This window comes from Mustela erminea, chromosome 6 (genome assembly GCF_009829155.1).
Source record: "Mustela erminea isolate mMusErm1 chromosome 6, mMusErm1.Pri, whole genome shotgun sequence".
In the NCBI taxonomy this organism is placed as follows: Eukaryota; Metazoa; Chordata; class Mammalia; order Carnivora; family Mustelidae; genus Mustela; species Mustela erminea.
In genome coordinates this window covers 105,494,871-105,511,800 of record NC_045619.1, presented here as the reverse complement: position 1 = coordinate 105,511,800, position 16,930 = coordinate 105,494,871, and the positions used below count along the sequence as shown (strand labels likewise).

The following is a 16,930-nucleotide window of genomic DNA, read 5'->3' as shown; positions in this document are numbered from 1 at the left end:
AAAGTAGTATTTGACAAGGGAGCCAAGAATACTCAATGAGGAAAAGACCTTCTCTTCAGTATGTGCTGAAGAAACGGAAGAGTCACATGCAAAAGAATGAAACGCAATCCCTATCCTACACCACTTAAAACTCAAAAGGGATTAAAGACTTAAATGTGAGGCCTAAAACTCCTAGAAGAAAACACACAGAAAAAAGCTTTATGACATTGGTCTTCACAGTGATTTCTTTCGCTATGACATCAAAAGTATAAACAAAGCAAGAATAAACAAGTGGGACTATGTCAAAATAAAAAGCTTTTGCTACGGCAAAAGAAACAATCAACAAAATAGAACAGGAACCAAAAAATGGGAGAAAATATCTGCAAACCACCTATCTGATGATAAGGGGCTTATAACCAAAATATATAAGGAACTCCTAAAACTCAACAGCAAAAAAGAAATGATCTGACGAAGAACAAGCAGAGGAACGGAACAGACATTTTTTCCAAGTCCTACAAATGGTCAACCGGTCCGTGAAAAGATGCTGATCCCCCAAGGAAATGCAAATCAAAACCACAATGAGTGGGGTGCCTAGGTGGCTCAGTGGGTTAAGCCTCTGCTTTCAGCTTAGGTCACGATCTCCCGGTCCTGGGTTGGAGTTCTGCATCGGGCTCCCTGCTCAGCAGGAAGCCTGCTTCCCCCTCTCGCTCTGCCTACTTGTGCTGTCAAATAAATAAAATCTTTATTAAAAAAAACAACCACAATGAGCTATTACTTCACACCTGTTAGAATGGCTATGATCAAAAAGATTAAGTGTTAGCAAGGGTGCCTGGGTGGCTCAGTCAGCTAAGCAGCTCTACCTTCCCCTCAGGTCCTTCCACTCAGGTTGCGATCTCAGGATCCTGGGATGGAGCCCCATGCTGGGCTCCCTGTTCAGCAGGCACAGGGAGCCTGCTTCTCCCTTCCCCACACCATGCTGGGGCACACAGGTGCACAAAAGCCCATGTGTGTACTCTCAAATAAATAAAATCTTTAAAAAAGAAAAGAAGAAAAGGTAAGTGTTGCCAAGAACATGGAAAAAAGGGAACCCTGTGTCCTGTGGTCAGGAACGTAAATTGCCACTCTGGAAAACAGCATGGATGTTCCCCCCAAATTAAAAATATTAAGTAGCATATGATTAGGCAAGTTCACTTCCAGGTATATACCCGAAGGAAACAAAATCCGTATCTCAAGATCCCTGCACCTCCCTGTTCACAGCAGCAACTAATGAAAACCACCGAAGCATACTCGGACCGAAGAATGCATGAAGAACACGTCGCACACACAGTAAAACAGCCATAAAAAGGCGGGCAATTCTGCCAGCTGTGACAATCCAGATGAACCCTGAGGGCATTGTGGTTAAGTGACGTAAGTCCGAGAAGGACAAATTCTGGGTCATCTCATGTGCGGAATAAAAAAAAAACAACACACCCATCCTAGAAGTAGAAAGTAGATTGGTAGGGGCTCAGGAGTGGGTGAAGGTAGCCAAAGGGTATGATCATTAATAAGTGATTAATAAGTAATAAAATTATTTTAATTAGTAAGCTTTATTAATTAATAAGTGACCATGTTAACAACACCGTATTATTTGAGAGGTGCCAAAACAGCACATTTTTAAAGAAATACTACGTATGTGAGGTAATGAATTAAGTGACCTCATCACAGTGGTCCCTTTGCAATACAGACACCTATCAAACTCTCATGGTACACAACTTCAACTCACACAGTGTTCTATCCTGACTGTAGCTCAATAAAGCTGAGGGGGAAAGAAGGAAGTCAGGGCAGCCGGGACGAGGAGCATCCCCGGGTCAAGTCAGATGGTGCACTGCAGCCCAGCTGTGAAGGTTTTCTCCATCACCCGTCAATAGCAGGTTTCAGACGCTGGAGTTACACTCTACACTGACTCGGTCACCACAGCGTCAATGACAACGTGGGACTCATGGGACCTGGTGTCACCTTTAGAGAAGCAGGAAACCTCCCTTCCAAGCTGGGAGCCCAAGAGGAATGATCTCTAGGGGCACTCATGCCTTGGGGCATGATGTCAAAATGATGTCAAAATGACCTCAACGCCCTTCCTAACGCCCAAACCCTATCAGGTCGCTCCCCCACTTGTAATGGCCCACAGCCCCGCAACACGGAGAAAGACATCCAGCGTCCTCGGTGGAACTCCGAGGCCCACACAAACTGACAGCTGCCTCTACTCTACCTCATTTGCTTTTAGCCCCTGGACCTTCTGTGTGTCCCTCAACCCACCAAACCTGCTCCCCTTTCCAGACCAGGGCACCAGCAGACCTCTGACTAGCCCTGTCCTCCAGGTCTTCCCACGGCTCCTTCTCACCCTTCCTCACCTCCTCGGAGGCCTCTCCTGGCTTCACCCAGAGGAGCAACCCCACACTCCACCTACTGCCCCCGGTTTTATTTTCCTCCTGGGCAAATGCGCTCGTTCTGCGCAGTTACCATCTGTGTGTTTGTCCCACCCACCCCCAGCTCCAACCACATGCAAGCTTGCCCAGGGTAGGGGGCACATCCGGCAGACTTGGCATCAGGGACCATGCTGCACCTAGAGCTGGCCCTCAAAGGGCATCTGTGCAACTGAAGTGTGAATGAAAGCGGAGGCCCCGACAAGGGGCAGCTGTCATCTTCAGGGTCTTCTACTCCACCCAGCAGCTTACTGCTCATAAATCAGAAACCCAGACAGAAACCGGACGGTGGAGACAACAGCTTAGGCTAAGGATACGTTGATGGTTTACATCCTAAAGCTCCCACGGTGTCGTCTGGGAGCAAGGAGCACACGATTAGAGCCCGCCCAGCTGGTTCCAAGGCCCAGCTGCTCTGTCCCCAGCCCTGTGGCTTCGGCTAGGGCACAGCCCCCGCTGGGTGTGACAGGGAGACGCAAACCTGGTGAGGGCAACGGAGCTCAGACTCACAGAGCCAGCGCCAGCAGATGCAAGGGCACCGTCTCCAGCCTTCTGAGTGCTCCAGAGGAGCCCGGCTGAGAGCTGGGGCAGGGGGCTGGCACGCCATCCCTTCGAACACCTTGTGAGGGGCAAAACAACCTGCCTCTCTTTGGGCACAGGAGCCGCCCCCGTGGGAGCCCCCATGGCAACCCAGGCAGGGGCAGTGGGTGAAGGAGAAGCGTCGTCTCACCCACGAGCTGCTCCCTTCTCCTCATCACTCTCATACTCGGCGAGGACCAGCTCCTCCTCCCCAGACACCAGTGGCTCCTGAGGCTCGGCCTCTGCTCCCGCCGCTAGCATCTCCCTGCTGAGGCAGAGGAGACGCTCCATCTCTTCTTCCTCTTGTCTCTGCCGAGGAGCATCGCCAAGCAGGAAAGAGAAACAAATCTCAGGACTGGACCCCCGCCCCCCGGACCGAGCGGCCTCTGAGCAGCTACCACTGAGGATGACACACACATCACTACCACAGGCCTCGCTCTTCTCCCGGTGTCTAAGGTATCAACACCTCAGCTCAAGCTGCAGCTACTGGGGGATGAGAACTCAGCTTGGGGGGTGGGGGGTCGGCCCTGGGCACTCACCCAGGGGAGCAACAGCGCCCACGCACTGTCCCCGCCACCCCTGCAGAGGTCGCTTACCACGCGCTTGGCTGCATACTTGAGCTGCGCATTGTGCCGAATCTGCCGCAGGCGCTCCTCTCGCTTCTTCCTCCTGACATGTTCCTCCTAGAGGGTGAAACAGCCAGAAAGAAAACCCCTGCCGAAGTCCCCAACCATGCCCTTCTTAAAGAGTCCGGGGCAGAGCGGTTCTCCCTTCCGTGGGCAACACTCCAGGGGGGCAGCAGCATCCCTGACCCTCAGTATGGGAGGTCCACACATTTCGTCCCAAAGCCACATCCTCTCAATCAAATTCATTCCCTTAAAGGAGTCTGCAGCCGCAGAACCGCGTTGCCAAGGGCAACAGTGAGGCTCCTTCCCTGGTTGGGTAATGAAGGGAACCGTCCACCCCATCTAGAAAAGGCCTGTTGACATCAGCTTTGAAAAGACAGCACAGGTGCAGCACCACTGACTCAAGGAGGCACTGCAAAGGCAAAGGACATGCTAACTCCCAGAATCAACCCCAAATCACCAGCCAAGCCCTGTTTCCTGGATGGCTCCCAGCTCCTGTCACCCCACAGCTCACCTTCAGACGGTCCACCAGGTCCCTTTCTTCTTTCTTCTGCACAAACTGAGTCACCCAGTCAGGCTCTCCTGCAGGCCTCGGGGTGTCTGGGGTCTCTTTGCAGGAGGATGAGAGAGTCAGGGGCTGCTCCTTCCCATCACTCAAGGGGACAGTTCCAGTTTCAAGGAGACGTGCCTCTTCCTGATGTTTTCTCTGCTCAAAGTCACGGAGCCAGGAAAGAGCCCCACAAATAAGACTTAAAGATTTTCCCTACAAGAAGAAAAAAAGTCTTCAAAAATAAGAACAAAAACCAAAGTTTTCCAAATAACATTTCTCATTTCAGTAAAGCCTTCAAGGAAGGTCTAACTTTAAATATTAGAAAGCACTCTAAGACCAACCTGAGAAAGGACAGGAAGGGATTTAGCAAAAGGACAGCCAGAAAAGAAAAAAAAATAAAAATAAAGTTCCTGGCTTAATTATATAGCTCACTATTCCTAAGATAATTTAATGTGGCTTATCAGGTTACATATAAGTACTGCAAGTTAACATAATTAGAAGCTGAGGAATTAGATAAAGTCCCAAAAAAGAATTAAGGCCAAAAACACATAGCTTGAAATCCTATATACTCGCAACAGGAAGCCACATTTGGCTCTATGCTTTAATACAGCCATGTGCAGACAGAACAGGATCAGTCCCATGAGATCCAGTCTTCAAAAAATTTTTAAAGCAAACTAATTGCTCTGGAGAACACAATTCTTAATTTGAAGACTAGAATATTCCCTATGGGTCCTCCCTGTGGGTTAAATTGTGTCCCCCACAAATTCATATGTTAAGTCTTAACTGTATGTCTCAGAACGTGACTTTATTTGGAAAAAGGGTTACCACACATGCAAGTAGTTAAGAAAGAGGAGGGCCCTGATCCACTAAGACTGGTGTCCTTAACACAATGGAGAAATTGGGCCACCACGGCAAGCCCAGAGGGCGAGAAGCCCAGAGGGCAGGCAACAAGGTGAGACACAGGGAAGGCTGACATACTGAGGAGAGGGCGGGAACAGTCTGCTCTTAAAGCCCTCCCTGCTGACTCCCTCATCTGCACTTCTGGCCTCTGGAGCTGTGGGAGAGTATGCTTCTGTGGGTTAAGCCCCCAGCCTGCGGAGTTCTGTCAGGGCAGTGGGAGCACTAACTTGCGGGAGGCTGCCGCATGGGCTCCTTCCCTAAAGCTGCTGCTTCTGGGGTCCAAAGGGCAGTTCAGTTCGGGCGAGCCTCTGCAGGAGCCAACACGCTCTGGTCAGGCAGTCAACTATCCGAGCCTGCTTAACCCAAGGGGGTCTCAGAGCATCCAGAGGGGTCCTGAACCTAATATGGGCTTGAACGAACCGTAGGTAAAATGCACAGTGTGTAGGGTTGGGGACAGAGTGGAGCACAGTAGCAGCTTCAGCCTTCAGGCTGCTTGGCTGAACACTGGCTCTTCCACTCACCAGCTCTGTGACCTGAGGCTAACCTCCCTAGGCTTGTGTGCTCCACAGAGGCAAAAATGGGAACAGTTAAATAAGATAAAAAAGGAGGTGATGTGTATGTGTGTGTATGTGACAGAGAGAGAGAGAGAGAGAGAGAGAGAGAGAGAGAGAGAGATTAGTACCTTCCTCAGAATTGCCGTAAGCATTACGTTCATACTCCTAACAGCTAATACCTACACCAGGACTAGAACAACACCTGGTACATAAGAGAGTAATAGAAGCTAGCTTTTTTTTTTTTTTTGGCTTTTGTTAAGTAATAAATTACTGTGACCTTGAATAAGAACCCATTTCATGAAGTTCCCTTGAAGGGAACTTGAAATAAAATCCCATGAAGATTTTATTTATTTGTCAGAGAGAGAGAGAGAGAGAACGCACACAGGCAGGGGGAGCAGGAGAGGGAGAAGCAGGCTCCCCGCTGAGCAGGCAGCCCGATGCAGGACTCGATCCCAGGACCCCAGGATCATAACCTGAGCCAAAGGCAGGCACTTAACCGACTGAGCCACCCAAGCGTTCCCTATTTCATGAAATTCTTAAAAGGCCCTATGATAGAACAGCACTTCTGAAGAATGAATGGATGACGTATCTTTGGAAAAGCCCATATATACCATTTCTCTCAGCTTTTGATGAATACAGAATGGCAAAGCCTTCTAAACAGCTCTCCCCAGCAGCAGCTGGAGAGCAGCCATTCTGTATTGCCAGTAAAATGGAGAGCCACTGGCTTTAGCCATCAGCAAGCTAGGGTCATGAGAGCCACCTACGTAACAGTGGCCAGGGTCAGACAGCTGGTCAGAGAGCCAGCACCCTCCCCTAAAAAGGGAGCTGAGGACCTTCCTTAAGGGAATGTCAGAGTTACCTTCCCACAACCACCGCGGGCACACTCTATCACAAAGAGAAAGGAGAACTGAGGCCTGCAATTCTATATCCTCTAGTAAGACAACAAAAATTTAAATTGGAAAATGCTAAAAGGATACATGACCAAATGCTCATGTTAGGAAATAAATTTAATAAAGTACCCACAACATACCTAGCTTTGAACAATGTTATTTCATGGGGTACCATCCAAGATATCACAGTTCTAAGTTTCCGCCAAGTACATTCTTGCATTCTAAACACCCACACTGTAGCAAGCACTGGGCTTGATGCTGGGAAACAGAGTTCTCTAGAAAATGCCCACAGGCACAAACTTAACACACGAACCATGGCCATGGGGCGTCACATTTCCCTGTGAAGCATGGGCTCCATCCCGGTGGAGAGGTCAGTACAATGTGGGGGCCTGATGAAAAGCTATAAAGGGGACACGGACAAGGGAAGCAGCAGCATCTAGAGCTAAGCAGGGAGCTCAGCCACCGAGGCAGAGGTGAGGCACTGCGTGTTAACGGTATGGCACGCCGGTGGGCAGTGGGGCGCCAATGATGGGGAGAAGAGCTTACTACAGGCGTGATTTAGACAGTGTCAGAATGGGACAGTAACTGAAGTCACAAGGACAGGAGGCCCTGGAACCAAGAACATCTACAAGAAAGGGCTGAGCAGAGGAACAGGTTACATGGAACTGGCAGAGCGCTGAGATGGGGAGCTGAGCCTTCAGGTTAGACAGGACAGAATGAACACATGCTCTTCTGTGTTCTTTTCTGAAACATGCTAAAAGTACACCAAAGGAATAAAAGAGGCTTAAAACCCACCAAAACAAAGAAAGCGGAAGAAGGGAAAGTAACGGGTTTTAGGAGAGATGGAAAGCAGACAACCGGAACTGAGAGGAGTAAAGGATGCTAAGCCTGAGTGCCTGCGGAGATTCCCTGATAGTCGTGCTCAGAAGCCCCGAAACTGCCAGGGACGTCCCCACCCTGCAGGAGACAGGACGTGTACCCTCTGGAGGGGCTGAGCCAGGAGGGCTCTGGAGATGGTGGGTTGCGTGAAGGGTGGGAAGAGGGCCAGAACCAAATCGGGACACACAGTGAAAGACCATGCACCTAAAGCCACTTCCCCAAGACACCCTCAAGAATACTGGCCATCAGGCTGGGACCAGAAGGCAAGGGTTTAAAGGAGCCTACTCCAGAAAGACTGGATGGCTTGAGCGACATCACACAGACGCTAATCACCAGATGCCCCAACAGAGGCTAGCCCATCAGCCCACAGCCAGCCTGTCAGCCAGCCCTGGGGCGGCTTTTTCTTGAACACCAAGAGGAGACAGCCAAGGGTCACCAGACGTTTGAGGAAAGCCTCTCCACAAAGCACAGACCCCAAACTGGAGGAAGGAGGAGGACGGACGGTGAGGGGATACAGGGTGGAAAAAACTCAAAAATGCACTTTAACTGATATCCTCAGAAAGATATTACTATTTCAGGGACACTAGAACAGGATGCTATTTTTAAGAAGCAGAGAATAAGAACAAGGTCCTAAATATTAAAGAGAATAACAGAAATAAACTGAAGAGAAAGACTGGACAACAAAGTCAAAGGAATCTTGAAGAAGCGGAATTCAAAGCAAAACAAAACAAAAACAAACCAGTATGCCCAACCAGACAGGCAATTAGAAGACAACATAGTAACAGGATTAACCAGAAGGTCCAAACTCAAAGCACGGGAGTACCAGGAAGCTTATCGAATGTGTAAAAACATCTGAGGATGGAAAAAGAGAAGTGCCCATCAAGAGGCCAACACAAAGAACTGACAGCACTCTTCCAAACCACCACCACGACGTTTCAGAATACAAAGGACACAGGATATCCTGAAACTCTGGAGGGCGGGGTGGGTGGACCAGGACACCAAGGACCGAGGCGCAGGCCGCACTGGACTTCCCAGTAGCAACAATGGAAACCAGAGGATGGAGGGAGCAACTGGGAGGGAAAAGCACTCTGCCGCTAGAATTATACACCCAACCAACCAATCACTATCGAGCAAGTGAAAAGGCACATGGACACATTTGCAGACCAGCAAAGTCTCAAAATCTTACCCCTCCATGCGACCCTTCAGGAACGTTCTCTTCCAAAACAAAAGTGAACCAAGAAGACATGGAATCCAGAAAACAGAAAATCCAACCCAGAAAAGAATACACACAACAGGGATGAATCCCCAAAATATATACTCAGCCAGTATAAGAAGCCAGTCACCAGACAGGACTTACTGTAGGATTGCATTCCCGTGAAACTTTACAAAGACAGAATGCGTCTGCAGAGACGGGAGGTGATCACTGGCTGTGGTGCGGATGTGCGAGGGGAAGAACAGCAGCCAAGGGTACAACAAACCCTGGGCTGATGAAAACGTTTCCATCTTCACTGCGGTTGTGGTTATATGGGGGTTTACATCTGTCAATACTTACTGACTTGAGGATTTAAAAGAGGCATGTTTCATTTTATGTCAATATAAAGTTGGTTTTTCTTTTTTTCAAGGAGAGAAAGGAAATTCCTAGTATAATAGTTGTGAAGCAGATCTTAGAAGAACATAGAGAAGAAAGTCTCCAGGGTAGAATGGCGTAACTACTACAGACTGAACTGTGTCCCCCCACAAATTCGTATGTTGAAACCCTAACCCCCATGGGACTGTACTGGAGAAAGGGCCTTCGGGGAGGGGATTACAGTTAAATGAGGTCCTAAGGACAGAGCCCTGATCTAATAAAACTGATGTCCCAATAAAAGGAGGAGAAACACCGAAGATCTCTCCCCCATGTGAAGACACAGTAGGAAGGGGGACCCCTACAAGAAGGAGGAGTCCCCACCAGAAGCCAGAAGCTGCCCAAACCTTGCACTTGCCAGCCTCCCAAACTGCGAAATAAATTTCTGTCCTCTTAGCGCCCAGTCTGTGGTACTTTGTTATGACACCTGAACAGCCTGAGTAAGCTATAATTTTAAGGATGGACTAGCATACGGAAAAGCCCCTAGATGGTGTGAGAAAGTAATGCAGGTGTATTAAAAACTAGACAAATTTTAAAAGGCAATTATCAACTGTGGGAAAACAAAAATTATTCCAGAAGAAAACCCATAATCAGAGCATCCTGACTTAGCAGAGGCTAAAATTTTCTAAGCTACATCAGGAGGATGGGGCACAGGAGGGAAAGGAAACAGTTACAGAGCTATATCTTAGCTATCACAAGAGGAAGGCACAATGACTAGAATAAATCAAGAAACAGCCAAGCTTACAATTTCAGATATGCTATGCAAGTATATTTCTTAGGAACCAGTTAAAAGAATTCGAAGTACCTGTCCAAAGAACCAAGTTTGATAAATTTAACTTTTTAAATGACATGCATGCATTATCCTTTATTAGATTTTTCATATGACTTTAAACAAAGGAGAGGGATATGTTCAATGACACTAACTATTGCAGAGAGGTCAAATAAGGACTCAAAACACCCAAATCTACTAATGAGGAAGTCACTGCTGGTACTAAAAGCCATCTCAGGGGACTGGTGGGGAAGCAGGCCTGCTGCACAAGCCTGAGCGCCTCCTGTGGACGGAACTTGCCAAGTTCCACGGGATGACAGGGACATGGAGGACCTCCAGGAGGTTGCAGCCTGGCTGGGGGACCTTCGCATCAACGCTCACTATCACACAGTACTTTCTAAAGGAGAGGCAGGGACTGCTCGCTATAGCTCTAATGCTCTTCCTGGCCACCCTTGGATAAATCCCTCTGTCATTCCATTCCTGGAAGGAAAAGCTCACAGGCCTCTGACTGGATCTCTCCAGCACTGGGTAACCTAGTTCCTGAAGACTAAACCAGTATGTTTAACCTGTGAAAAAGCCAAGGAATCCGTTTCTCAACATCAAAGCACTTGTGTGCCCAGAACAATTTGGAAAGCTTGGGGGCTATAGGTCTTGGTTCCTATAGGCATTCACATTCTCCTTTGTCTTCAGCCTAATTGTTCCCAAACCCTGGGGCTGCATTTAATCTTAAATAGTGGAAGTGACTGTTACTCAGAAAGGTAAACCTAGGGAACAACTTTGCCCAACTTCAAACAATGAAAATTTCTGCCTAGGTTAACAAGCATGCTAGGGGGCTTCTACGGTGTCATAATCAGGGTCTCTCAGAACCTTCCTGATGATTCATACTCACAGTGCCAGTCGGACTCTCAAATATTCCAATCTTGCCAGCCTCCAACACCCGATACAGCTCTGCCATGAAGTCTTTCTGGATGGAATACGGTGTGAAGGGAAAAGGGAAATGGATGCCACCAACCTCCTGGGTTTTATTAGCCATGGTCCTAAGGGGGGGAAGAAAAGGGCTTGAAATCTAGAGCAATTCCTAAGAGCAGTCTCAGTACTAGTTATGGAATCTCTCCTCAGGCTGTAGGCTTTTTTGTAAACAGAGACCATGTTCTCCCCTTGGTGCATGTCCTCATGAAGTCATACCCAGCTCGGGCAACCCATAGAGTGACATTTGTCAAGAATGGCTATGCAGAACACAGCCCAGCAGAGCCCCGAAACAGAAACCGCTCTGCCATCTTACCTGGGATTCCTATGCTTCTTGGACTCCCTAATGCCTCCAGGAGAGGCGCGGAGACCTTGTCTCGAGGACTGTGCCCTGGAGGTCAGGGATGTTGCTCCCGACTACCAGTGCAGCACGGTTGTGCACATGTCCGCAGGATAGCCTTCGCTGGGCAAAGCTGTCGCACGTACTCCTGCTGCCAAGATCTGTAAAATTATGACACACAGGCAGAGGATCACTAGTAAGGTTCTTTATGTGGAACAGGTACGTGCATACATCCGTATCTCAAAGGAATCTTCAGTTTGCCCTGACCTCCATTTCCAGAATATATCAGAGCTGCCTCCTAAAGCCTTCCCAGCCTCAATAAATAAGCGCTTCCTGTCGGGTTGCAGACTGGGAGAGCTCTGCTGACGAGGACTAGGTCCTGGCTGGAATTCCAGAGCTCCCCAACACTGAGACTGATGTGTAAAACAAAGGCAAAAGAAAACTTACTAAATTTCCTTACTACCTACAGCCCACTGACAAGTCCCTGAAACAGGGAGAGTGACATTCTCTAGGGACTCACTGCCTCAATGTTCATACTTTGCTAAGGGCAAAAGGTGATCCTAGCCTGACTACCCCACTGCCCCTCCCATGTAAGTCCACTTCAACATATAAAAATTCCTCTGGAGGGACGCCTGAGTGGCTCAGTCGGTTAAGCCGCTGCCTTCGGCTCAGGTCATGATCCCAAGGTCCTGGGATCGAGTCCCACATCGGGCTTCTGGCTTGGCAGGGAGCCTGCTTCTCTCTTCACCTCTGCCTGACACTCTGCGGCTTGTGTGCGCGCGCGCTCTCTCTCTCTGACAAATAAATAAATCTTTTTTAAAAAAATTCCTTTGGAAACTTCTTTTATCTCTAAACACCCCAAGATATGTGTTGGCAATCATCCTCCAAGCATATGGCCCACTGATATACATCTAAAGGGACTCAAGACTAAGGTTTTATTAGACAGTAATAAATGACCTTTCCCAACAACAGTTAGCCCTCTCAAGATCCTGGAAACCTTGCTTCCAAAATTCCTTAGAGACTTACATTATCACTAGTCCCCTCCCAGCTTGAAAGTATATAGTGGGCCACTCCTCATGACCCCACTGCAGCTCTTTCTGCCCACAGGTCCTGTCCCTGTGCTTTAATAAAATCACTTTTTGCACCAAAGATGTCTCAAGAATTCTTTTCTTGGCCATCAGCTTCAAACCCTAATGTCATCTTTCCTACCTCAAGACCACAGCGTTTCTTTCCTTGCCAGGCCAAGGTCTAAGAACTTCTCAGCTCCATGTTTGATCTTTATTCCCCTCTTCTGAACCAAATTTCTCCAAGATAGCTTCTGCATACCTCTTCTTCCTTTCGATTTTTTTTTTTAATCTTTATTTTAAGTAGGCTCCATGCAACATGGGGCTTGAATTCATGACGCTGAGATCAAGAGTCACATGCTCTACCCACTGAGCCAGCCAGCTACTACAACCCTTTCTTCCTTTCATCACCATGTGGAGGACTGACCCTTCCATTCTGGTTCCCACACTCTCTTTAGAAGCCACTACTCCAAACTATTTGGAAGGCCTATCTCTTCCAAGTACAAGTACTAATTGGTCTGAAATCCACCTACAATTGACTACATGACTGGCTTCAATAAGACCAGTGAGTGTCACAGTACATTTATGAAGGGAAAGGTAATAGCCATGACACTCTTCTGGTTATAGCTTAGGAGCACCTAACAGGACAGAGGTCAAAGAACTACAAGGGTGACTCTTACAAACTAAGACCACTTAATACTGAGAGGGAGGCATATAGTTAAAAAAAGAAGAAAAAAAAAAAACAGGAAGAAAAGAGGAAGGTATCTAACAAATTTTGATCACCTAATATGCATTAAACACTGCACAGGCCTTTTTACTATTATTACCCTGGTTAACTTGTACAACACTGTAAGGACACAGTTGACAGGCACTCGTGCTTCCAGACACTAAGTAATTCTCAAAGGCAGAGTTAAGAGAAAACCCAGGAATCCACACCAAAGTCCATATGGGTCTCTTTTAGTCACATTCATATGGAAAGAGATAACCAGCAGAGGCAGAAGGGAGATCTAATAAAAATACACATATTGAGAAATTATGCAAAACCCGCAAAAACCTACAACAGAAGCCACTGCAGAGTGGGATTTCTTGCAGACTAGAATTACAAGTAATCCAGATCCTAAAAGAGCTCCAAGAACCTCTCTAGCAAGTAAATACCCAGACTGCCCTTCTGCGGCTCAGGCACACGCCAGATGGAGCCACTCACTGACCACCTCCGCTTACTCATAGCTTCTGCCTACCCTAGACTTGGACTGGCACAGGGCCTCTTCAGCACCCTCTACCTCTGAGCTTCAGAAGGGGATATTCTTTTCACTCTTTTTAGTTCTAAAATCCCAAGGGAAAAATCTCATCAGCACTGCCTGTCCTTTTAAACTAGATCACTGGTCAGCCTACAGACTGGTGAGGTACCCAGCTTGATCTAATCGTACTTGCTGCTTCCCACCCCCTTCCACCACTGTCTGGGAAATGATAGACGTTTAGGACTCTGCCTTCTCGGAGAAGCCTCCCCCTCTATTTGGCCACCCAATCCAGGTCAAATACCACTCCCTATCCAAACACACATACACCACCCTGCTTGAAGTCACACTTTTCTCTCATTACCCTCTATTTAATTTCTTCATAGCTCTTAGCACTAGCTGCACTTCTTTTATTTATAATCCTTTCCTACCAGAATAAACGTGGCATAAAAGGAGGAACCCTGTCGGTCTGGTTTTTCCCTGCCCCCCAGCACCAGAATAGGTACTGTGGCACCTAACAGGCAGTCAAATAAATTCTGATGGAATGAACAGCCAGCTTGACATGGTGGCTGTTAAGTAGAGGTTTCTGTTCTTCAGAGGTGTGGGCAGAGGAGGTTCCACAACTAAAATATCTAGTTCAAGGGCCCATTCTTTAATGGTTTCAAACTGCTTTCATAGAACTTCACAGCAACCCTGTGTGATATTTTCATTACTCTATTTTATAGATGAAAACACAGAGACTCAGATAGGTTGAGACCTGCCCAGTCACTCAGCAAGTGCTTGAACCCAAGACTTGAACCCCCATCTGCCAGACCTCCAAGCCCCTGGGATTCGCAGTTCATCCCTCTTCCTCCCACCAGGGCAAGCTGACTAAAAAGAAAGACTTGGTTACTAAACATCAGAATGACAACATGAAACAATACAGAGGAAAAGTAATTATTATTTCACTTCCCTGTGGGTGGTAATTATGGATCTCATTATTCCAGAAACAGCACAGGCTAAATCACAAGTTAAAGAAGCGTTTGCATAAAGGCTTGAATAATAGATTGAGTGCTATTAAGGACATTTGATGGGACTTTTTCTCACCTCTTCAGGGTGGTTGTGTGGTGGACAACCATGACCCCAGGCACAAGTTCTCCCAAGAATTCCCCAAGAGTGCTAAGGCATACACCAGATACTTATTAAAGCAGATAAAATACATGAAAGCATCTCAGGTATGTTAGTTCTGAAAGCTCATTTTCTTCAGTTCTCAATTATCACTCATTATTTGTGTATAAACTATTGCTACAGAATGAATTGGGTCCCCCCAAATTCACGTGTATTCATGTATATACTGTATAAATATGTGAGAGTCCCAAGGATGGAGCTGGGAGGGAGACAGAAGGCTCCAGCAAGTGAGAATGAGCAGGTTGTAGGCCAGGTCCTGGAGGACTGCTATTGTGCTCTGAGTTAGCAGCACAGTATAGACTGTATTTGAAGATAGGGCTTTTAGTAGGAAACTGAGGTGAAACAAAATCATTAACAGTGGGGTCCTGGGGTGCCTGGGTGGCTCAGTTGGTTAGGCACCTGCCTTCGGCTCGGGTCATGATCCCAGGGTCCTGGGATCGAGCCCCATGTCAGGCTCCTTGCTTGGCGGGGTGCCTGCTTCTCCCTCTCCCTCTGCCTGCTGCTCTGCCTGCTTGTGCTCTCTCTCACTCTGTCAAATAAATAAACAAAATTAAAAAAAAAAAAAAAAAGAATGGGGTCCTAATCCTTATAAGGACGGGTGGCCTTAGAAGAAGGGGAAAGAGGACTCTTTCCACACCATGTGAGATGAGGAAGAAGCGGGCTGTCTGCATGCAAGTCAGGAACACGGCTCTCACAAGGAACCAAATACGCCAGCACCTTAGACTTCCCAGACTCTGCAACCGTGAGAAAACCAAACTCTGTTAAGCCCCCAGTCTAAGGTACTTTGTTATGGTAGCCCAAGAGAACCTGAAGCCAGCGACGATTGTATGGTTATGTTCCTAAAACACTTTAAGTTCACACACCTGGGAGACAACACAGCCCAGAAGAAGAAAAGCTTCTCCACACCTGCTGCCAACTCAGAGCACAACAGCAGCGCTCCAAACCCGGGCCACAACCTGGGCCACCTTGCTGGAGCCTTCTGTCCCCCTCCCAGCTCCACTCTCGAGGCTCTTACAATATCTAAGAAGAACCTGCTACATATTAACATTTATTTCCACATTCAGGGCACCTCCTCCAACATTCTGGTCAATCCATTCATCCCAGTCCTCTAGACTGACCCCCTACTTCACCTCGATTCCCTGACGGGCAGTAAAGCACAGCTTTCAACATTATGGGAGCTGGGCTCCAGGGGCCAAGTCCGGGATCCCAGCTCATGTTAATATCCCTAAGCCTCAGTCTGCTCATCTGTAAAAGAGAAACAGGTAACAACACTCACTTATAGCGTTGTAGTGATCACTAAATAAGGCAATTGATGACAAGTGCCTTAGCACAGCCGGGCTAAACTGAAACCCCCCACGCGCGGTAGCGTTCTCAAGCCCAAGCGCAGCTCCACAGCCACTGCAGGTCCCGCCCTCATTAGTCCGCCCTTTCCCCTCGCACTGGTTCCTAGCCTGCCAATCACATTTTGGTCCCACCCCTTCGGCTCCAGAACCGAATTTTCCCGCTCCCGGCTCGCCCTGCCCCGCCGCACAACCGCCCGCCGTGTCTGCGCTTCCACTGGCGTCTACCGTCTATCCTCTCACTTCGCTTCATCCTCACGCGGCACCGCACTCACCTTCTTCGGGGCGGGACTGCTTCGCTGAAGCCTGGCGGACGACGAGCCGGAGCAGAAGGTCCCGGAATTTCAAATCGCGGCGCACCTCCGTCAGCGTGGGCGCCCGGGAGGAGGGTGCTGCGTCGCCACGCCCCCACGCTAGTGCGCCTGCGCAGTCCGGAACTCGGAAGGGCGGGTGGGCTGACTCGCCTTTTGTACGTAGGCGCCGGCACAGCGCATTCAGCGGGAATTCCCCCCCCCCCCCCCCCCCGGCGCCGGAAACCGTTGTCATGACAGCACCCTAGAGGCTGGGGTCAGGATTCTGGGCTTTCTCCCTTTGCCCTCCTGCCAGATGCAGCATGTTTTAGTGATCTTCCACTGACTGGCACCAAATGTACTGAGCTCAACAGTTGCTTGACTCGATCAAATTGGCCAGTATTGATCAAACACCCGAAGGACGACGTGCTGTAACCAAGAATCAAAAAACCCGTATTCTGGTCCCGGCTCTTGTCAGGCCTTACAAATGAACCTCAAGTTATTTTACCTCTAAAATGGACGGCATCTGCCTTGGTCACCTCGACAGGGTTGTGCATGGTCTTGGATATCCTGAAATCGTGTCGATTAAAGCACTCTAGGAGAGTGTAGGTTATTGTTTCCACCGAGTGCCAGGCACTACCCTGAAGGGAAGAAAACAAGGAAATCTAGAAAAGCACCAGACTGGCTATCAGGAGCTTCTAGGTAGGAAAACAAACATGTCA

The 16,930-nt window shown here is 48.3% G+C and overlaps 1 protein-coding gene across 8 annotated transcripts in view; it reads right to left on the bottom strand.

The window, feature by feature from the left end:
- LOC116594151 (putative ATP-dependent RNA helicase DDX11-like protein 8) overlaps positions 1 to 16,329 on the bottom strand; it is a 34,908-nt gene extending 18,579 nt beyond the window's left edge. For 6 of the 8 annotated variants that reach the window (XM_032349146.1, XM_032349148.1, XM_032349151.1 and 3 more), the window contains exons 1-6: positions 16,194 to 16,329; positions 11,089 to 11,273; positions 10,696 to 10,843; positions 4,155 to 4,403; positions 3,611 to 3,697; positions 3,166 to 3,323 (exon numbers count right to left, since the gene is read on the bottom strand). In XM_032349146.1, the coding sequence (XP_032205037.1) occupies positions 3,166 to 3,323; positions 3,611 to 3,697; positions 4,155 to 4,403; positions 10,696 to 10,839 (638 nt within the window). In that variant the 5' untranslated portion in view covers positions 10,840 to 10,843; positions 11,089 to 11,273; positions 16,194 to 16,329. Of the gene's footprint in view, positions 1 to 3,165; positions 3,324 to 3,610; positions 3,698 to 4,154; positions 4,404 to 10,695; positions 10,844 to 11,088; positions 11,274 to 13,331; positions 13,836 to 15,854; positions 16,121 to 16,193 lie in introns of those variants that run through there. The other 2 variants (XM_032349144.1, XM_032349145.1) reach the window with 2 other exon arrangements.
- Between the last annotated feature and the right edge of the window lie 601 nt (positions 16,330 to 16,930).